This window comes from Mustelus asterias, chromosome 13 (assembly GCF_964213995.1).
Source record: "Mustelus asterias chromosome 13, sMusAst1.hap1.1, whole genome shotgun sequence".
Taxonomy (NCBI): domain Eukaryota; kingdom Metazoa; phylum Chordata; class Chondrichthyes; order Carcharhiniformes; family Triakidae; genus Mustelus; species Mustelus asterias.
In genome coordinates this window covers 13,698,338-13,724,041 of record NC_135813.1, presented here as the reverse complement: position 1 = coordinate 13,724,041, position 25,704 = coordinate 13,698,338, and the positions used below count along the sequence as shown (strand labels likewise).

General features: G+C 43.1%; 1 protein-coding gene across 1 annotated transcript in view; it reads right to left on the bottom strand.

Annotated features, from left to right (window-relative positions):
- cfap77 (cilia and flagella associated protein 77) overlaps window positions 1-25,704 on the bottom strand; it is a 170,662-nt gene that overhangs the window by 64,622 nt on the left and 80,336 nt on the right. Inside the window, exon 3 of the mRNA XM_078227582.1 lies at window positions 22,301-22,520. Coding sequence (XP_078083708.1) covers window positions 22,301-22,520 — 220 coding nt within the window. The remainder of the gene's footprint in view (window positions 1-22,300; window positions 22,521-25,704) is intronic.

Genomic DNA, 25,704 nt, shown 5'->3' with positions numbered 1-25,704 from the left:
ATCACTTTGAGATTAATGACCTTTCATGAGATGTTGAAGGTGACAATGAAGGTCTTATTATCTCCCCTTCGTCAAAGCATGAGGAGACCTGTGCTCATATCAACTTGTCTTCACTGTATCCCTCCTGCAATCTTGTAACCCTCTTTAGATTCACCCCCTTCAACATCCTCCTCATCCATGGAGACATGCAGCTCCTCTGTGTCTCCCTGTGGCAAAACACCCCTCGCCCTCTCTCTTGAATTATTAAGTTCTGTAGGGCACAGCAAACAACAATGGTGTAGGAGATCCTCTGTGGTGAATATTGGAGAGCCCTGCCTGAAAGGTCCAAGCACCTGAAATGTAACTTTAGAGGCCAGTGGATTGCTCTGTACTGCAGTATTGTATCTCTCCTCAGATACACTCTGCGGACGATGAACGGGTGTCGTTAGCCTTGACTTTAATTGGTACCCATTATCACCAAGGAGCCAACCCACTATGTGCCGAGGGCCCTCAAAGATCTGTGGCATCTGCAAGTGATTCAAGACACAAGACTCGCAAAAGCTCTTTGGTACCTGGCACAAATATGCATGATCTGCTTTCTGTGGTCACAGATTAACTGGATGTTTAGAGAATGAAATTCATTGATTCTCACAGGCTGCTGCCAGGGAGCTCTAAAGGCCACGTGTGTAGAGTCAATGGTGCCCTGAACTTGCGGAAAGCCTGAGATCACTGTGATTTCTACAGCTCTGACAGCCTGGCTTGCTCCGTCCATGCTCAACTGCATGTAATGGTGAGCTTTATTGAAAAGGGCATCCATCACCTCCCTTATACATTTATGTGTCATCAGTTATGAGTTTCTGCAGAGTTTCCCAGTGGAGCCTGGAAGGATCCATTGGCAAAAAGATTGATTGCGGTGGTCACATTAAGAGTGGCACTGGATGCCTTCCCAGTCCATGTGAAGAATGTAGCAAATGTAAGCAACCACAGCCCTAGAGAAGCAGCAATGTCTTTCACTCATCTCCTCATATAAGCTGTATCTTCTATAGATCCTTGGTCACAGCAAACATCTCTGTGGATTTGGTACCTCGTCATCAGGTCTTCCTGGGCCCCGCTGGCTCTTGTTGGTCAGGGCAATAGTCTTCCTTGAGCTCTGCCAAATGGTGACAGTCTCTTCTTCTCCTCATTTGTATCAACACAACCAAGAAGATAGTGTTGCCTGCAGCCTGCATTCTCAACTCCTCCTTGATTCTGTGCATTAAACAATCAATGTTAGTTCTCATTGATTTGCTTTCCTCCGTCTTCAAGGCAGCTATGCAATGCCTACCCCTTGGCTTTCCATAAGTCTGTAGTCAAGGGCTCATCCAGGTGGCTGATCTTTCCAAGTCCTAGGAGTCATAGTCAGCCTTCGGTAGTTGTGCTCCAGTGGCCTTTAAAACAACTATGGATATCCAGCCCTTGCACTTCTATCCTGACTGCAAGTTCATTCATCCTACATGAAACCCACAAGTGCTGCACTCAGCTGAGCCATGCTCTCCCTGGTCTGAACAGGACAGTTATAGGGTGCCCTTTCTATAGGCCCAAAATGGTTGTGCTGAACTCCTGCCACACATCTTGAGACCCCTTCCATGTTGTTTTTTTTTCAAGCTTGTTCTGTTATGATTCAGGTCAGAAACTCAAGTGTTTTATGAATCATAAGTTTTGCTTTTTGAATTTGGCTAGGATAAGCATGAGATGTTTCCCTTCAGGTGTGATTCAAATGACCCAGTTGGGAGCTTTTAACAAACTAAAGTTTATTTAAGAATATAGTTAACATGTATAGTAAGAAAATTAGCAAGAACTTTTATCAATTACAAACAAGAAACAAAACAACCACTATAATGTATAACCCTTAATGAATATCTCTGTGTTCCAATTAAACCAAAACCCATAGACAACTAAAATTCCTTTTCACAGGTTTAACACAGCACAGACTAATGCTGACTTAATACTGGGATTGACTTTTTTCCCTGTGAGGTTGCAGTCAAATATTCCTGTGACTCAAAGCAGTTTGAAGACAAGACAGCTTTCCAAAGCACCAGAGAGACTCTGGTCCCCCCCCCCCCTTCCCCCACCTACACCCCCCCACCCCCCAACCGCAACCACCCCAACCCCCCCCCCCTCCCCCAAGCAGCAGATTTGCACCCTTCAGGAAAGCAAGATCTTGTTTTAAGCTAACCAACAGAATTTCCCAAAAAAAACTAACAGGGAGAGAAAGGGACTTGATGCTTTTAACACTCCATCTCACAAACTGAAACTGAAAATGAAATCCTTGAACTGCACACAGTTTTTTATTTCTCCTCCCACCAATGACATCACCTGAGGCTGTGAGCTGCAGAGATCATGATTTTAAAAGAAATTTCTCAAAGGGACATTAACGTCACAGTTCTACCAATTGTCACTGATCACTGAAGGCAAACATAATGTTGATTACAATTGAGTGTGACCAGCTTCCAACTTCTCCATAACCCACCAAGATCCCCCCCCATCCTCCTCCATAGTCAATGCCCACTAATTTCCATTTCTTCTGTCGCTATCCACCCTCCCCTTGTTACCCCTGACCCCATCATTGTTCATGTTGTTGATATTCCTGTTCCACACAGAATGTTGATGTCCCCATGTCTTTTGGTAAGCTGACCCCTTCCCTTCTCAAGGCCACATGCACACTGACTTTCTGGAACTCATCCCATGAAATCACCAAATACACCCCAATGACTTTTCATCCGCCAACTAGGACACTGATGCCTCCCCTGACTGTGACAATGCCACCTCCATCACACTCCCATGTCTCTAACCCCAGGACACAATTCATTAGGTGACTGGCCACACTCTGCACACCTTGTCGTGCCCAAGTCCGGACCGAGACATGTGTGCCATGCAGAGGCCAAAAACATGGCCCGCACAGCCCCAGGACAGTCTGTTCATTATGACACTGACAGCGTGACCTCATCCCAAGAACAGTCTGTTCCATATGCCCCCGACAGCATGGCCTCAGCCCAAGGACAGTTTCTGACTCCTCCTTGGATAGTCTTATAACACTTGCCCCAAGGCAGTCTTTAACTACTCCACCCTATTCCATCACTTTCCCACCTTGAGTCTAACTCTCTGTCTTCCCCCTTCCCTCCCATGTTCCACCAGCACCACCTTCCTTCAAATCCTGCCTCTGCCTTCCCTTCCCTGCTGGTATTGCTTCCAATGCCCAGCCTTTGCAAAGCTTCTGATACAAGCACCCAATATTTTGCAGCAAAGCTCTTAAAGGTAAGCAAAAGATGCATCTACATATCTTGAAGTTGTTGATGAACTGAAGCTCACCAGGTTCACACCTTTTATATATAGTCGGAAACAGACCGTTCTGCTGGCAGGGCACTTAATTTGGAGTTGGCCTTTTAATGAGCATTTACAACAGCAAATAAATGCTCCTGTCGTTCCTAACATATATAGTGGGAAACCCGACCCACCTTTAACCCACCATCAAAGTCAGGAGAACAAAATTCCAAACTAATGTCCTGCCTGTGTGAAACTGACTTTTGCCATCATGTCAAATTTCGTGGTCCTGCCAACCACAAATCCTGCTGCTAGTGAAAAATTCCACCCTAAATGTCGAGCAGAAGGGCAAGGGGGTTGGTGCAGGGGGAATCCCTGATGACTGAGCAATTAAGTCTTAGTGGCAGTGTTGGAGCCAGGCAATACTTGGCAGTATACCCACAAAAGAGCCATTTAGAAATCTTTCCTTCCAAATTGATTTGGTATTTTTTGTACCATTTTTTTCTAAAATCATGCATTAATGCAAAGTTTTCAAACTTGATTCATATAAGCATTGGCTGAAATGTCATACTTAACACAGAGACCTGATAGCTCAGGGTGTGTGAGAACAAACAGAATATGAACAGTATGCGTACAGGACTTTCTAGGTTAATCACAAATATATTAGGAAAAATAATGAATAAGAAAAGGCCATTTTGATTTGATTTGATTTATTATTGTCACATGTATTAGCATACAGTGAAAATTATTGTTTCTTGGGCACTATACAGACAAAGCATACCATTCATAGAGAAGGAAACGAGAGAGTGCAGAATGTAGTGTTACAGTCATAGCTAGGGTGTAGAGAAAGATCAACTTAATGCAAGATAGATCCATTCAAAAGTCTGACGGCAGCAGGGAAGAAGCTGTTCTTGAGTCGGTTGGTCTGCCACCTCAGACTTTTGTATCTTTTTCCCAACGGAAGAAGGTGGAAGAGAGAATGTCCGGGATGTGTGGGGTCCTTAATTATGCTGGCTGCTTTTCCGAGGCAGCGGGAAGTGTAGACAGAGTCAATGGATGGGAGACTGGTTTGCGTGATGGACTGGGCGATGTTCGCAACCTTCTGTAGTTTCTTGTGGTCTTGGCCCATTGAGTTAGTTACTTCAGCGTTTCAACTCATGCAGCCCTATCTCCTACCCCCCCACTGGCATAATGCTTTTGAGTAGCTTAAATTTCTTGACAAGTGTGAAGGCTTTGTATCTCGCTGCATTATCTAGCTGTCTATTTTATTTTATTGAAGTTAATCTCCATGTAGTTTCTCCCACTAGCCCAGAAGTCTTCAGCCTAAGTGCGGTGGAAGCCTCACTGAAATGATGGGGGCGACCATGGAAACTTCTCTCCAAATCCACTCCATTTGCATCGTAGAAAGGAAAGTACTTCAAATCTACCTGTGGCATTGTGTAATTTTGATAAGCCATCCAGCAAGCGAAGCTTCAGTTAGCCTGCAATTTTCTCCCTTTTTAAGTAACTATATACAAACAAATGTGCAATTCGTGCTGAGGGCATTTTCAATAGCCTCATTATTGTCCATTATTAATTATTAAATCACTTCGCTTCCACAAAGAAAATTATACAAAGACCATAATGTTTATTATCTTTAAAAGAATAAGGTTAGAGCGCGAATGACCACTTGTGACTAGAATGAGTAATTACAATCTGCGACAGCATTCTAGTATTTAGCAGCAGGACAAACAAAACAATATGCTAGAAGAAGCAAAAAATATTGTTGCCTGTTTAAAGGACAAGTGCATATGTTTGCATAGGTCAGAATAGCGTCGTATCACAGTCAACGTTCAAGGGCTTTCCCAATACAGTTCCAACCTCAGTAAGCCAAACCTGTCTGTGGAGTACTTAAATCACTGACAGTAGCATTTGACAATTACATAACCAGAAGTATGCTTCGGGAGGGCATCTGGTCCTTTAGCTCTTCACATACTTCCTGAAATTGAGCATTTCATTAAGCCCTCTATCTAGTGACCGGGACAAGAACTAACAAATGTTGTTTGCTCTGGCTTTCAAAATGGCAGCCGAGCAACAATAGAAAAACTGCTTGTATTTTTAGAGCTGGATTTTTCCTATGGCGTGAGAAAGAGGAGTCAAGATTATACTGCTGAGGTGAAATAGTCACTCATTGGCTGGAGTTTTACATGGAGGCAGTGGCCTTGCACTTGGCTTAAAAGTCAGTGGTGAGTCTGCCTTCGCAGGGCCAGATCACTCCGCAGAGATTTAACAGCTAGTGAACTGTTAATTGGCTCAGGCTCATTGGCCCCCATTTGTGAAGAAGTCCCGCCTTCAAAAGCAGTTCTCCAAATCACATGGCCAGCAGCTCTGTGGTGCTGCCAGGACTAGTGGCCGCTACTGGAACTGCAGGCAGTTCCCAATGTCAATTCGCCATGGAGCAGGAGGACCAGGTAAGTGCAGAACATCGCTGGAACCAGACTGAGAGGCCCCAGAAAAAGGAGTGGGGGCAAACACGAGAGGGTGATGCATGGTGGGGGAGGATGGCACAGGTGTCCAAACAGGAGTGACTCCACACCTCAGCCCTCCATTTTATATCAACATCTCGTGCCACTGGTAAAATATCAGCAGCAGAGGGGCGAGGCCAATATTTGGCCAGAGAGCGTTAATTACCCCAAAGGGAGCAGGTTGTTTGGTGCCTTTCCTCCACTGGTAAATTACCAGTGAAGGCAGGTAGGGCCGTGGCTATGGTGTTACCGCCAAGGCACCCAATTTTATGCCCTCTGCCTGCTAGCCCACCACTGGGTGGGCTGTAAAATTCCACCCATAGGGATATCCATCAAAGTACCTCTTTAATTGACATGGAGACAGGTTCATTGGCCAATCAAGAGAAGGCTGGCGGGCTTTTGAAACTTGAGGGCCAATCAGAGATCTTCCAGCTTAAGAGGCGCAGCAGGCTTTGATGATGGGGAAATAATAGAGAGGGCATGGAAACATCCTCACACCAACACTTTCAAAACTTTAATTAAAAGTGGTTCCTGGCCTCTTGTTTAGGGGTGGGTGGATCAGGGAACCCCTTTACCTGATGCACGTGGTTGCTTTCATACCTAGGCAGGTAGGGAGCACCTAAAAGTCTAACTGGAGAGTTCTAATGGAGCCTTCAAGGGCCGAGGTAATACTTGTCTCAGTGATGCCAATCATCTGGCAGGGCCTGCTGCTGGTGTCATATCTGATGCCTACTGGGCCCAGATCAGAAGCTTTCTTCTGTGCCAGCATTGGAGGCGGATGCATTTATACAGACAGCTACACTGTCACTATCATGAGAAACAGTAACATCTGCAACCAATCCTCATAGCCTATCCGTACTGGGCCCAGGTTGTGTGAGTTCAGGCCAAATAAGCCTAATTGAGTCCTGGGAGCTTTGAACCAACATGTTTTTCAAAGCATCTATGGAAGTAGTAGTTGCTGTCACTCTGGAAGCAATAATTGCTCTTGGGACTTCCTCATAACATTTTAATGTTGCAGAAATCAGCTGGACTTTCATATTCATTATGGTGCTCCTCATGTTGTTACTGGTGTGACTTGTAAATCCTTTAATTTATCCACTATCTGTAGCATATGAGTATGCTGTCAGCACTTCCTCCACATGACATCTATCAGTTAGGTCAAATGGATGGACAGAAGTCCCATTCCTTCATCTCTTTGACAGGTCCAGGAAAGTCTAAATGTGCATGTGCTCCATTCCTTTGGTCTGGCCTCCTTTGCTAGTTTCTTTTCCCCTCTGTTTCACCAGAACATTGCCTGAGCCCTACATTCTAGAACTCCCACCCCAAATCCCTCCACCTAATTGCTTTTGTCACAAACATTTAAAAGAAACATTGTGGGGGGGATTTTCCACTCCTGTTTTCATCAGGCAGGATTGCTGAGGGGAGCAGAAAATCTTGAAAGATGTCCAAATCACATTTCACGCTGACATAAAAGCATGCCACGATTGTCCCTGCCCCTCACCAGTGACGTAACGGGATTCCTGATGTTCAACGTCACGACGATCATTACCATACATTTCCATATCACCATCTGGCCGCCATGCCTGAATCATCCCCCCACCCCTTAGGAAGGTCCATTCATGTCGGCATGAGGGAAGATCAACTTGCATTACGACTGGTCTCCCATGGAAAGCACCTGGCGGACAGACCTCCCATTGGAGCTCAGGTAAGTGTATCACTCAGGGGGTGGGGGGGGGGGGGGGGGGGGGGAGAGGATCATGCCCAGGCACCAGCCGGAGTGGGTTGCACTTGGGTTCCATGTGAACTTCTGTGCACTAGGGTGGTCATTAAAAATGCCACCTGATCTTTGAAAAACAAAGTTGCTGGTGGGGTGGGCTCAATCAGAGGCTGCCTGTCAGCAGGACATCATGGTAACTGCCCTTTGCCATTTTTTTTTCCAACGTTCCCAACGCCACGGCCGAGAAAGACACCATTGGTGCCAGCAGCTTCAATACAGTTTTTCCTGTCCGCTATCGGCTTTTGCCAATGTTCAGAAAAGTTCTGCCTTATCTCTTCAATGTTGACTTTGATCAGCTTCATAATGTTTTCCCCGTTACAAATTAACTTTTATTTCTGCCTCTGATGTTGTTACTGAGAATTAATTGTTCACCGCTCTATTAAACCATTACATCACTTACATTATATTAATTTACACTGACGTACTACAGATGGACTTCAAACAATTGTAGACAAATGCTCATTTTGAAATGTACAAGAGGTATTCTGTGCTCCCCAGTGACTAAGTCAGAACATACACATGGTTTTTATATCGGCAAGGCTTCCTGTTGGCAGTGCCTTTACATGACAATTTGATATAGATGCTTTTTAATTTAATGTTTTGATTTGGTTACTGCTAGTATTTAACTACACATAGCAGAACTGACAAAAATAAATTTCTAGAGTATAAATGAACAAGTTATATGAAAAATTCAAGAATTTTGGTCACAAAGCTTTGAAATTTAGATAAATTTAGATAGACCACTTTTTTACATGTGGTTAAAAAGAGGAAAGGTCCAGGTTAAAGCATGCAGAAACATTATTTTATTTTGGTTCTAGGTTTTGTTTGCAATTATTATGTGTCAGTCTGGTGGCTTGAGGATCTTCTGGCATCTATTCTACTCAAACCAGTGGCCAAGGTTCAAAGGAAGACAGCCAAGCTCAGTTTGGGCCCCATGGCAGAAGAGTCTGCTTTTGTTAACCTTTGCTGGCTGAGGATGATGGAGCTTGATGTCAGAACTAATTATCATTTGGCTTGCATTATGTGCCATGTTATTGTATTCCGAAGCTCATACTCCTCTCACATATGAGACCATATGAGACCCTGGTGACTTCCATCTCGCCAGGAGTTCAGTGTGATAAAAGCAAAGGGCCCTCCTGTCTGGAGGCACTGGTTTCAGTAGAGCAGTTGCCAAAGTTTCCTCAAGCTACCAGACTGACACATAATAATTGCAAAACAAAACCTTGAACCAAAATAAAATAATGTTTCTGCATCCTTTTACCTGGAGCCTTCCTCTTATTATCCACACATGTAAAAATGTAGTTTACATCTACATGACCTAAATGTCAAAGCTTTTTGATAAAATCTTTGAATTCTTAATGTAACTCATTTATAGGTTATACAGTATGTATTATATTATACAGTACCCTGAATATAAAGGCTGATCTCACTGAACACTAATATTCCTGGTTTATCATTACATTAAATATAATTTATACATGTACATGTTCCTCAATAATTATATTTCTAATTAGTCAAGATTATCAATAGTGAACCACATAGAGAGATAATATATTTTGGCAAGTGCTATCAGTTTTCAAAGGAAATATATCGTGCCAAGTTTTGATAATCTTCCCTCTTTGAAAATGAGACTATATCCACTTACTGTGAACTTGGCTCTTATTCAATGCTCCTAACCTCAACAGGTACAGAATCATTAGATTTTTCCATGTTATTTCTTTTCTCCTTTCCCCCCTCTAAGCACTATAGCCCCGGCAGAGAGGACAGGTAAGCACACTTCCTAGGCTTTTGCCAATGGCATTCTGCAACTACCATCTAGGAGGTATGAGAAAAGACCTGCATGCCTCCCTGTGGTGAACACCTGGCTTATGCTCGACGTATCCCCAACAGCACTGCTAATAGCTTTATGGGGAATTACAGGAGCCAGTCCACATCCTTCAATTCGCCAACACGTTGCATTGCAGTTCCAGTGCTGGGCTTCATCATGTCATGGAATATCAAAGAATCCCCACAGTGCAAAAGAGGCCATTCAGCACATTGAATATGCACTGACTCTCTGACAGAGCATCTTATCCAGGCCCACCACCCTGCCCTACCCCCATAACACCACACATTTACCCTGCTAACCCCTTGAACCTACACATGTTGGGACACTAAGGGGCAATTTAGCATGGTCAATCCACCTAACCTACCCACCTTTGGGCTGTGGGAGGAAACCAGAGCACCCGGAGAAAACCCATGCAGATACTGGGTGTGGTGAACCATCGTTGGTTCCCACTAGATAGTACTGAGCCAGGGTCTGGCCAGTACTACAAGTATGTATATATGTTGCTGTTGGGGTTAGGGATGAGTTGTTCTACTTGTTGCTGTTGGGGTTAGGGTGGGGTTGTTACACCTTTGTATTGTAGTATTGTGGTACATCCCAGTCGGGCTCCGCCTCCTGGGAGAGGTATAAAGGTCCCTGCTCTGTCTGGGACCCCTCAGTCTGGGATCGTGTATATAATTAGTAGCTGCTTTGTTACAGCAAATAAAAGCCTTTATTTCCTGAGCGTCAAGCCTCGTGTGTGATAACGCGCATCACTGGGAAAATGTGCAAACTCCACACAGACAGTGGTGCCTGGCACTGTGAAGCAGCATTGCTAACCACTTTGACAAAGGATCATCTGGACTCGAAACGTTAGCTCTTTTCTCTCCTTACAGATGCTGCCAAACCTTCTGAGATTTTCCAGCATTTTCTCTTTTGCTAACCACTGCACTGCCACTGTACATCGCATAGTTTTTTTTTCCTTAATGTAATTTCTACTTTAAATTAATCAGATATCTTTACTTAATCCTCCTCATAGTTTTACAGCAATAATGCTAGATTACAGGCAGAATTTTAACCATGGCACGCCATTCCTGAAGACAGAACTGGACATAGGTGCTACTTCCGCTCTCTTACTTTTTGCAGGTTCTCATGCAGAAGTCAAAATTTAAAGTGCCGATGACATGTATAGGAAACTAGTGTTTTTCAACGGGGAAACTCAAAGACGATCAAAGAGCCTTCTGGATAAACAGGGACCACAACTTCTCTGCCCAACTCCAGTGCTGTTAATGTGAGATGTATGGAGAGCACAAAGGTGGCAAGGATGTTTTTCCAAGTTTAAATTTAATTTGCAAATACTTCACATTACGTTGGTTTCACTTTATTTATGTATCATCGTTCTTTGTTGAGACTTGCTTAGTCAGAGAGCTAAATCTATTGGCATGCCTCATGGTTGGCATGCATTGATGGTTAAAGGGGAGTTCGGGACATTTCTTTATTGTGAAAGAAACTTTGTTGTGTTTTTACATTCACTCTTTATTGATTTTTCGTGTTAGTATCCAGTGTTGTACTCACCAATCAATGGGAAGTGGCTGAAATTGCAAGTTCAGCTGACCCTACCTTCTATGCACTGTCAATAGAAGATCACTCGAAATAGGGATAACTTAAATGTTTAGGTAAACTGCAAGCCCTATATGAACTGAAAGCCTTATAAGGACTCAGCTAGCCAACACCCTGAGATGGGCCCTAATGTAGGGGTCCCTTCCTAATGGCACTGTACATGTATTAACATCTCATGGACTGCCGCAGTTCAAGATGGCTGTTCACCAACTTCTCAAGGGCAATTAGAGATGGGCCACTAATGCTGGCCTAGCCAGCAATGCACACATCATGTGAACAAATAAATAACAAAACAAATTTGGATAGTACTGACCCTGTCCTTCAGATCCTTTATTTTCTTAGCATGCCTAACTGTACCCAAACATGCCCCCCACTATAACCAGAATGTCAGGCCCTCCTCACTCACTCCTCCCTGCTCCTGACTCCAACCTTGTGCCCATCTTTGTTTAAGTTTATTAGTGTCACAAGTAGGCTTACATTAACACTACAATGAAGTTACTGTGAAAATCCCCTAGTCTCCACACTCGCCTGTTCAGGTATACTGAGGGAGAATTTAACATGGCCAATGCACCTAACCAGCACATCTTTTAGACTGTGGGAGGAAACCGGAGCACCTGGAGGAAACCCAGACATGGGGAGAATGTGTAAACTCGCAGTCATTAACCCAAGCCAGGAATCGAAGCCGGGTCCCTGGCGCTGTGAGGCAGTAGTGCTGACTATTGTGCCACCATGCCGCCCCCTCATCCACTCCTCCGTGTTCACTCCACACACACCCTAACCTGTCTCATCCTTGCTGGTCCCAAGCCTTTATGCAAACTGCCGTTTTCCTGCTCCCCTCCCTTGTGCCACAGAGTTCCACAGGAAAAAGCGCTGACCTCAGACACAACTGCACAAAGTCGGCTGTTACACGCCACCTTTAAACAAACGTGAATTGGATACCATGAGATTCCTGTATGCCACTGACTTCATCTTGAAGGTAGGAAATCATTGTAAAAAGTTTCACTATATTGAGAATTCATGGAATACAAATGTATTACAAGTAGGAACCCACCGCAGGATTGATTAGTCCTGACCTGCCACACATAAACACACCATTGATTTAATTTCTAAATCTGAACCTACTGTCGGGAAAATGAAATTTCGGCCCCCACTTAATTAAGTCACCCCACCTGCCACATTTCACACTCTTGCAAGCCTCACAAAATCCTCCCCGCTACATTTCCTAGCTATACTGGCCTTCATTCTCAGTAAGAAGTCTCATGTTCATGTCCAAAACATGTATTAACTCAATGCCATAAGGAAGCATCACTTATAACTTTCACACTTTTAAGTTCTGGTGATTTTTCCCAGCTTTGCTGGCTCAGTCTCATTCCGAACAGATCTATACTTCACTGCCCTTAAGAACAACCGGGAGGCAATCTCTGAGCCATGTAAGACTACTGAAGTATATTAATACACATTGATAAACATCAGGCAGTAATAAAACCAACAATAGTTACTAAAAGTATATAATGCATAGATCACAATAGTGAAAAAGATGCATAACATAGAGAAAGGTAATGTAACAACTCATAGCTTCCTGGTTCCCCAGCATCACATTTAGGGGACATCCAATGATGCACTGGGGAATCCTCAAGGAAGTTCCCGTATAAGGGTTTACCTGGCAATTGTCCAGAAATGCTAACTTCCCCTGGAGAATTGTGCTGGGCTGGGAGCCATCCAACAGAAGTGATTTAACTGACTGGATTTGAATGGTTCTGTGGTGAGTACAATTCTGTTGCTGCTGATGGCCCCCAATGCCTCATGGATACCCAGTCTTGAGTTGCCAAATCTGTTCAAAATCTATCCCATTTAGCGCAATAGTAGTGCCACACAACCAAATGAAGGGTATCCTCAATGTGAAGTGAACCAGATAGGTTTTTACAATAATGATGATGGTTTCATGGTCATTATTAGACTTTTAATTCCAGATGTTTTATTAAGTTTAAAGTCCATCTTATGCCATGGTGGGATTTGAACATGGCCCTCTAGAGCTTTACCAGGGGTCTCTGGATTACAAATCAAATGGCAATACCACTGCACCACCTGTTCCCCTGTTAGGCCTAATAGCCCTCACTTTTCACATCCCCTCACCCCCCCCCCACACTCTTCCAATGTCCCATTCATGCCAATTGAAGCCCTTCTACCCATCCTAATAGCTCCTTATACCCTCCATGCCTATCAGTGGCACTTCTCTGACCTTTATATCTAGTATACACTCTATACAGAACAAACAAACCCTTTTGTAATAACAGCATGTATGGAAAAGCTTTAATAAACGTCAGTCATTTATAACTTTCTTAATAAAAATGCTTCTACTACAGCCCTGTTAAAGTATCAATTGCAGAAACTACAAGCCCATGACACCTCTTTTATCTTGTGTAAATAAGCATTGTTCAATTGACAAATTGATCTAAGAGAAAGAGCTATCAATCCAGCAATTTTTCCCCTGGCCACAGCTGTTTTAACAGATTAATGGATGCCTCGGTTCTCACCAAAGCTTCACTATGCAATATGTAAGATAAAGAGATTTCAACTGTGTAGAGTAAAGGATTAACATTAGGAGCATTGATGCTGATGTAATGAGTGAAGACACTGTGATGCAATGCCATGACTAAGAGACTGAGACTTGGTGGGATGCAGAAATCTGACCTTATGTAAATTAGAGATGTATATAGATCTGCAAATAAATAAGAAACGTTTTTGCCAATAAGTGTATGGTCGCATTCTAAGGGTAACAGGCAAATCCTATAGAAACCTCATATAGACCACTAAACCTAACACAAAATATGGTGGCAGCTGGTGCCTTCTGCTGACTGTTTATGTAGCACCATCTGGAATATGATTGGAGCAGACAGAGCGTAAAGACCCAAGAAAACCTAAAACTCAAGACTGCAGACCTTGGAAAAAGGATGAGAAGAAAAGAGATTGAAAACTCACCTGAGAACAGCATATCATGGGTGGTTCAAATATAGGCAGACATATAGTCCCAGAGCCCAGACAGCAGTCCTCTTGATCAAACAGCCTAACCACAGAAGCAGCAACAGATTCAGACCTTAGCATAAGCATGGAGTCCACACTGCCATTCCCAGAACCGCTCTGAAGCTCTGAAGGTTTGCAACAGGCTCAAAACTGGGATAATGAAAGAGGATTTCTCTAGATACAGAACAGATCTGAATTTGCATCAGAAGGAACAGAAGGATCAGGCCAGTACTTTATGCAGTAGGGGCCATAGCAGACAATATTATCACTGCAAGACAGGTTTTGGGCACAAATGAAGAAATCCTCCAGGCATTCGATTCATCCTTCAGTGTCAGAAAGATTTTGACCACTGAGTAGGCAAAGTTTAATGAAAGGAGGCAAAGCCGGGTAAATCCATGAACTAAGTCACCTGTACATACTCACGGAGAACTGAAGCTACGGGATCCTCGGAGTTGAAATAATAAATAATTGTATAGTGGTTGGGGGGTCTTAGATTAAACCCCATCAGATCTTCTGCAAATGAGGGGAGATTTAACTCCCATAAAGGCAGTACAAATAGTGTGACAGACCGAACTTAGGAAGCTAAACAGAGTATTGTACGTGGGAAAATGATGTTCTTTGCAAAAAATGAGAAAGGCATGAAATATGTTGGACAACAAAGAGAGTGCAGTGAAGCAAAAGCTAATGAAATTGGGAAAAAGCGAGCCAAACCGTTGTCTTGAAATGCTCTTGGTGTGGCTGAAAAACCCAAACAAATGGGAAGAATGATCAGCCGGGGAGTTGAGTGTCACAACTGTGGGTCTTTAGGACATTTTTCAATAATCTGCTGTTGCAAAATTACTACGGTTAATAGGAATAAAGAGAAAATAACAATGAAACCTATTAAAATCCAAGATGCGGAAGAGCCACAGAGGAAACAAATAACACTCTTAGGACAAGTTGACAAAACATAAAATAATTATTGGAGTATTAAATTGTAAGTTGAAGGTATTAGGGTATGGATCAGAAACCCCAAAGTAAATTATGAAGTCCGACTACATCCCAACAGTTTTTCTATTTTGGCACCAGTGTGAGGATAAGGTGTTGCACTCCAGGTGAGATTCTACTCTCACACTAGGAAGCTTATATCAAAACAAACTTTATTTAACAGTACAGTTTAACTGTAACAAATGAATTTGCTCAACTTATACCAACTGAAATACTTAAACATGACAAGATACAATTCTCAACTGCTAACCTATGTCTGTCAGTTCCAATTCATGCAATATTCCTCTTATAGACTTAAACTCCTCTTCAAAATCAGTTAGCAACACACTGGCTTATGTGCTTGCACTTGAGCTGTCAGTCCTTGAGCCTCCAGGACACCTCTGGAGAGAGAGAGACCTTCTCCCCGCAGGTCCCAAACAGCAGCCCCCAGAGAGAGACCGCTTGCTTCTTTCGGAACCAAGCAGAAACTGCCTGCTTTTCCCTCTAAACTTAGCCCCTCCCCTTAAGCACACGACTCTGGCAGTCAACCTAATTAAAACCCTGCTCTGAAACCCCAGGGGAAAAACCAAAATAAACAAAAATGCATTAACTCAGATTAAAATAACACATCCCTAGCTAAAATCAATCATTAGCCTATTTTCTCAGCATGTGCGCTGCCTGCTGTAGACAAATCATGTAAAACAGGATTATGTTATAGTGAAGAGGTCACTCCCAGTTTCATCCACGATCTAAGATGACATGCATCATCAGTGGCTCTTTAGCTTGTTTAGTTTGGTACATGTTACAAGTGATGCACTGGACAATGTTAATGTATGGCCAGTAGAACACTTCTCTTGTCTTTGTCAGGCAGGATTCAATTCCTTGATGGATGTGCGTCAGTATCTCTTCTCTCATCTCTGGAGGGGTGATTACTATTTTCTTTGTTCAAGATGAGCTGGTAATCTTGGTATGCCCAATATGTTCATGACCACAGGTGTGTCCTTGATGCTCTCAGGCCATCCTTTCATGACTGCTTCTTGTAGCGCTTGGAGAGTTGCATTAAGTTGGGTAGTTTGCTTGATTTGAGCAAGGCACTTGTCAGTCAGATTCAATGTCTCTGCCTTCCAGATCATGCTGAGCTGCTGCTTTACATTGAACCTTTGTTGGCATTTTTAAGGTTACCAGCCCAAGCTTTAGACTTACTCAAGCTGATATGAATGGTTTTTGCATCTCATCTACTACCTGGAATTCTAGATTTTCCTTCTTGCCATCACATTGGGCTCTCAGACTAATTTGTCCTCTCAGTATGAGCATTGTGCCATCATATAGCCTCAACCTCATTTTCAAGAGCTTCAATTTTGGATTGCTATGTTGAGCCACTCTGCACAGATCTGTGAAGATCATGATGTTGCATAATGCACCAGTGTCTGACATTTCTTGCTCACTTTATACTCCTTCTGCAGTAGCAGTCACATACAATTTCACACCTATAGATTTGACGGAACTAACCTGTTGTATTGTATATAGTTCTTCATCAGACACCTCTGCTATCTTTCTCCAGTGACCATCTCTAGCCTGTTTTGTTTTTTTTCCACCAAATATTTGTGTGTAAAATAATTCTGCTTCTTGCAGTTACAACACTGCTTTCCCAATGCTGGGCACTCCTTCTTATCCTTTGTATGATGTCCTCCATAGTATTTGCATCCTGTCCTTTGTCTGCTATTGCTCTGATCCTTCTGTAATGTCTCTCCACATAATGTATCTCCTGGTTTGTTCTGCCATACATGTGCTCTGTCATTTAACATGCTTCACATTTCTATACAAGTCTTTCACTTTCCCGAGTGTAAATTTCTCATCTTTCAGTAGACTTGCTCTCATTAGAGGGTCTTGTGTGCTTAAGACTATTCAATCTTTAATCAGATCATCTTTTAGCTGTCCAACTTTGCATGCTTCTGAAAGCTGTGTTACTGCCATCACATAGTGATCAATGGTTTTCTTTTCACTTTGTGTTCTTGTGTTTAATACAAAACGTTCAAATGTAACATTTACTCAGGGTTCAAAGTGTTCATTCGAGGCTTTCACAATTTCTGCCGTCTGCTTTCTTTACTCGTCTATTAGATTTAAGGAGGTTTGTAATTTGTAGCAGTCCCTCCCTGGCAGTGTAAGAAGTGTGGCTACTCTTATCAGTTCCGACTTGTTAATTAAGTCTGTTGCAAGCTTATAGCTTCGCCATGGCAAGTGAAAAAAATCAACCAGTTCTGCCATGTATTGCCTTTCATCTCTACTGCAGCTGGGACTAGGGAGACTGGTATAATGTTCACTCACCCAGTGTTTTACTTGCAGCCTTTGGCACACATTTGCTTTTTTTTTTGTCCTTTTTCAGTAGCTTTTTGCAGATTTGAACATTCTGAGCTGTATCTTCTTGCGGCATTTCCAAGATTTCAAAACCATTTTATCGCCACTTCCTGATGCCATGTTTCGTGTTTAAAAACCATTGTGCTTCGGAAGAGGTCACATGACTATAGCAAGCCAGACAGGATATGTAATACTGTTCATTTCAAAACCCAAGCAGCCTTCACACTAAAAGAGATAGCTGCAGAGATAGCAGATGTGCATGCTATCACTCCCAAATTTCCCTCTATTCTGGAACAGTCCTAGCCGCTTGGAAATCAGTATTAGTAACCCAGCTATTCAAGAAAGGAGGAAGGGAAAAAAGAACAGGGAACTGCAGATCAGTTAACCTGACACCAGTCATCAGGAAAGTGCTGGGATCTATTATTCAGGAGATTTTAGCAATGCCCTTAGAAAATCATGATCAAATAAACATCCTTTTATGAAAGGGAAATCTTGTTTCCTACATTTCTTTGAGTTTTTTGATGATGTAACTAGTAGGGTAGATAAAGGGGAATGGTAGATGTAGCATACTTGGATTTCCAAAAGGTGTTCGTTAAGGTGCTACACAAATGGTCAATGCACAAGATAAGAGCTGATGGAGTTGGGTGTGTTATCATTGGTTACATTATAACAGGGTGTACTATATTAGCAGGGATAGAGGATTGGTTAACAGACAGGAAGCAAAGAATGGACAGAATTGGAGCATTTTAAAGTTGTGACTAGTGGAATGTTACAAGGAGGGACTCAGTGGTGAAGTGGTATCGTCACTGGATTAGTAATCCAGGGACCCAGGGTAAGGGTCTGGGGATCCTGGTTTTAATATCACTACCCATTTGAATTCAATAAAAAATCTGGAATCAAAAGTTTGATGATGATCATGAAACCATTGTTGATTGTCGTAATAACCCATCTGGTTCACTAATGTCTTTTGCCTCGAGCGGCCTACACGTAACTCATAGAAACATAGAAAATAGAAGCAGGCACTTTGAGCCTGTTTCACCATTTATTTCGATCATGGCTGATCATCAAATTCAATATCCTGATCCCGCCTTCCCCCCATATCCCTCCTTGATCCCTTTAGCCCCAAGAGCTATATCTAATTTCTTCTCGAAATCAAGCAATGGTTTGGCCTCAACTACTTTTTGTGGTAGTGAATTCGACAGATTCACCACTCACTGGGTGAAGAAATTTCTCCTCACCTCAGTCCTAAAAGGTTTACCCCCATCTTCAAATTGTGACCCCCTAGTTCTGGACTCCTCAACCATGTTTAAGAAAGGTAGCAAGAATAATCCAGGTAATTACAGGCCGGTGAGCCTCACATCAGTGGTAGGGAAATTATTGGAGAGGATTCTTCGAGATTCGAGATTCTTAGAAATAAGTGGACGTATTAGTAAGAGGCAACATGGTTTTGTGAAGGGGAGGTCGTGTCTCACGAACTTGATTGAGTTTTTCGAGGAAGTGACGAAGATGACTGATGAGGGTAGGGCAGTGGATGTTGTCTACATGGACTTCAGTAAGGCCTTTGACAAGGTCCCTCATGGCAGACTGCTGCAGAAGGTGAAGTCGCATGGGATCACAGGTGAGCTGGCAAGGTGAATACAAAACTGGCTCGGTCAAAGAAGACAGAGGGTAGCAGTGGAAGGGTGCGTTTCTGAATGGAGGGCTGTGACAAGTGGTGTTCCTCAGGGATCAGTGCTGGGACCTTTGCTGTTTGTAATATATATAAATGATTTGGAGGAAAATGTAACTGGATTGATTAGTAAGTTTGCGGACGACACAAAGGTTGATGGATTTGCGGATAGCGATGAGGACCATCAGAGGATACAGCAGGATATAGATCGGTTGGAGACTTGGGCGGAGAGATGGCAGATGGAGTTTAATCCGGACAAATGTGAGGTAATGCATTTTGGAAGGTCTAATACAGATAGAAATATACAGTAAATGGCAGAACCCTTAGGAGCATTGATAGGCAAAGGGATCTGGGTGTACAGGTACACAGGTCACTGAAAGTGGCAATGCAGGTGGAGAAGATAGTCAAGAAGGCATACGGCATGCTTGCCTTCATCGGGACGGCACGGTAGCACAGTGGTTAGCACTGCTGCTTCACAGATTCCTGGCTTGGGTCACTGTCTGTGTGGAGTTTGCACATTCTCCTCGTGTCTGCGTGGGTTTCCTCCGGGTGCTCCGGTTTCCTCCCACAGTCCAATGATGTGCGGGTTAGGTTGATTGGCCATGCTAAAATTGCCCCTAAGTGTCCTGGGATGCTTTGATTAGAGGGATTAGCAGGTAAAATATGTAGGGATATGGGGGTAGGGCCTGGGTGGGATTGTGGTCGGTGCAGACTCGATGGGCCGAATGGCCTCTTTCTGTACTGTAGGGTTTCTATGATTTTTATGATCGGCCGGGGTATTGAGTTTAAAAATTGGCAAGTCATGTTGCAGCTTTATAGAACCTTAGTTAGGCCGCACTTGGAATATAATGTTCAATTCTGGTCGCCACACTACCAGAAGGATGTGGAGGCTTTGGAGAGGGTACAGAAAAGATTTACTAGGATGTTGCCTGGTATGGAGGGCATTAGCTATGAGGAGAGGTTGAAGAAACTTGATTTGTTCTCACTGGAGCAACGAAGGTTCAGGGGAGACCTGATAGATGTCTATAAGATTATGAGAGGCATGGACAGAGTGGATAGTCAGAAGCTTTTTCCCAGGGTGGAAGAGTCAATTACTAGGGGGCAGAGGTTTAAGGTGCAGGGGCAAGGTTTAAAAGAGATGCACGAGGCAGATTTTTTACACAGAGAGTGGGGAGTGTCTGGAACTCGTTGCTGGGGGAGGTAGTGGAAGCGGATACGGTAGTGACTTTGAATGGGCGTCTTGACAAGTACATGATTGAAATGGGAATAGAGGGATATGGTCCCCGGAAGGGTAGGGGGTTTTAGTTAAGTCAGGCAGCATGGTCGGTGCAGGCTTGGAGGGCCGAAGGGCCTGTTCCTGTGCTGTAATTTTCTTTGTTCTTTGTTCATTGGGAACATTCTATTCAAATCTACCCTCTCTAATCCTGTTAGAATTTTATAAATTTCTATGAGATCCCCTCTCACTTTTCTGAACTCCAATGAATATAATCCTAACCAACTTAGTCTCTCCTCATATGACAGACCCGTCATCCCAGGAATCAGCCTAGTAAACCTTCGCTGCACTCCTTCTACAGCAAGGACATCCTTCCTCAAATAAAGACACCAAAACTGCATATAATACTCCAGATGTGGCCTCACATACTCCAGGTGTGGTTTCACTCATGTGATTCCAGACCCACAGCAATGTGGTTGACTCTGAAATGGCCTAACAAGTGGTATTTGCTTAGCAATAACCTGCTCACTGATGCTCAGTTTAGGTTCCACCAGGACCACTCAGATCCTAAATTCATTACAGCCTTAGTTCAAACATGGACAAAAGAGCTGAACTGCAGAAGTTAGGAGAGAGTGACTGCCCTTGACATCAAGATCACATTTGACTGAATGTGGCATTAAGGAGCTCTAACAAAAACTAGAGTTAATAGGAATCGGGAGAAAGCTCTCTACTAGTTGGAGTCACAATTGGCACAAAGGAAGGTGGTTGTGGTTGTTGGAGATCTGTCATCTCAGCTGCAGGATATTACTGCAAGTGTTCCTCAGAGTAGTGTCCTAGACCAAACCACCTTCAGCTGCTTCATCAATGACCTTCCTTCCGTCATAAGGTCAGAAGTGGGATGTCGTTGATGACTGCACAATGTTTAGCACCATTCACGATTCCTCAGATACTGAAGCAGTCCATGTCCAAATGCTGCAAAACCTAGACAAATCCAGGCTCTGGCTGATATGTGGGAAGTAAGATTTGTGCTACACAAATGCCAGGCAATGACCATCTTCAACAAGAAAGAAACTAACCATTGCCCTTTGACATTCAATGGATGGACATAGATTACCATCTATGAATCGCATATTTAGACATCCTGGAAGTCATTGTTGAAGAGAATTAAACCCGACTAGCCACATAAATATTGTTGGTACCAGAGCAAGGCAAAGGCTAGGGATTCTCCGGGGAGTAACTTACCTCCTGCCTCCTCCAAGTCTGTCCACCACTTACAAGCCACAAGTCAGGAGGTTGATCAAATACTCTCCACTCACCTGGATGAATGCAGCTCCAACAACACTCAAGAAACTTGACATCATCCACGATAAAGCAACCTGCTTGATTGATACCCCAACCACAAACATTCACTCCTTCCACCACTGACACACAGTGGCAGCAGTGTCTACCATCTACAAAGATGCACTGCATGAACTTACCAAGGCTCCTTCAACAGCACCTTCTGAACCCATGATCACAACTATTTAGAAGGACAAGGGCAACAGATACATGGCAACACCACTATCTGGAAGTTCCCCTCCAAGCCACACACCATCCTAATTTGGAAATATATCGCCATTCCTTCATTATAGTTGGGTCAAACTCTAGCAACTCCCTTCCTAACAGCACTGTTGGTGTATCTAGACCACATAGATCACAATATTTCAAGAAGGCAGCTCACCACCACCTGCTCAAGAACAATTAGGAACGGGGCAATAAATGCTGGTTTGGCCTGGCCACCCATTCCTCATGAATGAGGTTTTTAAAAATCCCCACAATGTGCTTCTCCCCACTATCCTCCCACCCCTTTGAAGTATTCTTGTCAGCTGAGCTCCATGAAGCAGTGCCGCCTTTGCAGTCCCTACCCCCTGTCAGCACTAACTTTGCACTGGCAATTTTATTAGAGAGTCAACAATATCAAATATCGAAGGGTTCTCCTATTGGTGATGTTGGACACATGGTGCAAATACTCTGCCTACCATCTAATTTTAATTTCAAAATTAAAATTACTCCATTTCAAGGGAATGAACAATAAGGGAATAAACATGCTTACCGTGTGGGCATTCCAAAAGTTATTTCAGGGAGAGTGCCTTCTTTCTTTTCTGCCTTTTTTCCCAAAGTTCCAATGTCGTGCGTTGCCCTAAACTGTTGGATCTCTCTCGGAGTAATCAATCCAGCTTTAATTGCCGCTTTATTCAGTGCTGCAAAGTCACGTTTCAGTTTTTGCAGTGTTTCTTGTTTTCTGGGTTTCGCTGTGTTCCAGTGACCAATTGCTGAGAGAGACAGGACAAAAGAAAACATTTTTATGGATTACCTATGTTTACCATTGGATTAATACATCAAATCTTCTGATCTGTACAGACTTCATTCTTTAATTTATCTTGAACAGAGTGAATTATTTTCTGATAAGTCTGTTTTAGAGTTAAAAAAAATTGTGTACATGCTTTTTATTATCATGCTATTTGAATTCTATCCATAAAACTTTATGTTATGTTGAATTATTTATTGTTGGTATAACAGTAAAGAGAAAAAGACTGACAAAAATGAATGTAGGTCCTTTAGGAAGAAGTGGCTGAGAAATTAAATTCGTACTTTGCTTCTGTCTTCACAAAGGACAATGTGAATAATGTACCGGATGTTCTGAAAAACACAAGTTTTAGTGAGGAGCTGAGGGAAATCAGTATTAGTAGAGAAATGGTTTTGGGGAAATTAAAGGGTTTGAAGGCAGATAAATCTCCAAGGTCTGATAATCTTCATCGCAGAGTACTTGAGGAAGTGGTTCTAGAAATAGTAGATTCATTGGTGGTCATTTTCCAAAATTCTTTGGACTCTGAAATCATTCCTACAGATTGGAGGGTAGCCAATGTAAGCCCACTATTCAAAAAGGGAGGTAGAAAGTAAACAGGGAACAATAGGCCAGTGAGCCTAATGTTGGCAGTAGGGAAGTTGCTATAGTCCATTATCAAGGATTTCATAGCACGGCATTTGGAAAACAGTGGTATAATCAGACAAAGTCAGCATGGATTTACAAAAGTTTGACAAATATACCGGAATTCTTTGGAGGATGTAACTAGTAGAGTTGATCAGGGAGAAACAATGGATGTGGTTTATTTAGACTTTCAGAAGGTTTTGGACAAGGTCTCCCAAAGCAGATTACTATGTATAAAATTAAAGCTCATGAGATTGCAGGTAATGTCTGAAATGGATAGAAAGCTGGTTAGCAGACAGGAAGGAAAGAGTTCATTAAATGGGTCTTTTTCAATTGGCAGCGACTAATGGGGTACCGCAGGGATCTGACCCCAACTTTTCACATTATATATTAATGATTTGAGTGAGGGAACTAAATGTATTATCTCAAAATTTGTAGATGATACAAAGTTGGGTGGGAGGGTGACCTGTGGGCATATGCATGGCAGATGCAGTATAATGTGGATAAATGTGACGATATCCACTTCGGTAGCAAAATAGGAAGGCAAATTATTATTTGAATAGGTGTATATTGAGAGAGGTGGCTACTCAGCGAGACCTTGATGTCCTTGTACATCGGGCTCTGAAAGTAAGTGCTCAGGTACAGCAGGCAGTAAAGGCAAATGGTATGTTGGCCTTCATAGCGAGAGGATTTGAATATAGGAATGTGGTGTTTTACTGCAATTGCATAGCGAGTTGGTGAGGCCCCACCTGGAGTATTGTGTGCAGTTTTGGTATCCTTATCTGAGGAAGGATGTTCTTGCTATAGAAGAAGTGCAGCAAAGGTTTACCAGGCTGATTCCCGGAATCACAGGACGGTCACATGAGGACAGACGAAGTGGTTTAAGATTATAATCATTGGAATTTAGAAGAGTGAGAGGGGATCTCATAGAAACTTTTAAATTCTAACGGGATTAGACAGGGTAGATTCAGAAAGAATGTTCCTGATGATGGGGGAGTCCAGAACTAGGGTTTGAGGATAAAGGGTAAATCTTTAAGGACTGAAGTGAGGAGAAATTTCTTCCCCCAGAGAGTGGTGAATGTGTGGAATTCACTACCACAGAAAGTAGTTCAGGCCAAAACATTGTGTGATTTCAAAAAGGAATTAGATATAACTCTTGGAGCCAAATAGATCAAGGGATATGAGGGGGAAGGCAGGATCAGGGTTTTGAATTTGATCAGCCTTGGTCATAATGAATAGCGGAGCGGGTCAAAGGGCTGAATGGCCTACTCCTGCTTCTATTTTCTATGTATGTTTCTATGTGGTGTCATGCATCTCAGTATCCTATGAGTTAAGCCCTAAAGTGCCAGCTTCATCCGTTGTTCTGGTGCCTCTTGCTCATCCTCCTCCTCTGAGGATCCTGCCTCCTCAGTACCTGTTTCTGGGTATAACAGTACTCTCCTTTAGAGGTCAGGTTGTGCAAGGCAAAGTACATGAAAAAGATGCAAAATATCCTTGCAGAAACATACTGAAGGACTCTTCAAGATCTACTATGCCCCAAAACTTCATCTTCAAAAGGCCAATGGTCTGCACGATTGTGGCTGTTGAAGTCATTTTGCAACATTTGTATGTGTCCTCTGCCTGTGCATTGGACTTGCATACAAGGGTCAGAAACCATGCCTTCAGGGGATACCCCTCATCCCCCAATGTCCAACCACAAAGGTGTTCTGGTGGCCTGACGAACCAAGGCAATTGGGACTGTCTAAGGATGTGGGAATCATGATGGCTTCCTGGAAACGTACACACCTGCATAATCTACGTACGGTGCTCGCAAACGACTTGAACACTGAAGGAGTGGTACACCTTCTTGTTGCAACAACGTCATCTACTTCCCAATGGCATCAACCCCTACCACACCATACCATACATCTCTGCCACCGCCTGCTTGGGAGACACAGTCTTCATAGACATTGGAGCTGGGATATCTCCATGGAGCCAATCCTCTGAGCTTTAGAGTTGGAATTATTTTCTGTGAATGTGGGGCTGCCATGTTTGGCCTCATGCACCCTCTTTATTAACACCCAATTAATTCCTCAACCCACTGATGTTCTCCTGGCTGCTCCATACATGCTCTATGTAGCTGCATCTTCATTTCTGTGCCACTCTCCTCTTCATTGGAGGAGTCAAAATCTGAAAACATTGACTTCATAACTAAATGAAGTTGCCTCTAAAGAATGTCAAGCACTTCACTTTGGCCCCACCTTCTGCAGTGCCTCCAAATTTGATAATGTTGCTTACTCAAGACACAGCTTGCAGACTGCTTCAAAGTATGGCTTCCAGTTGTCTCCTCAACTCAACTGCTTTGAGTAAGTGAATCTCTGAACCTCCAAGCAACCTGCATGCCATTCTTAAAATCAGAAATGATCGGAAAATACCTGATGATTGGCTCTGTTTATCTACATTATATATCTGATCACTGGGTCTGCAGTGATCAGTCCCACTGCCTGCATTTTGTAAAATCTGACATGGGCTAGCCATTTTTAATGGCA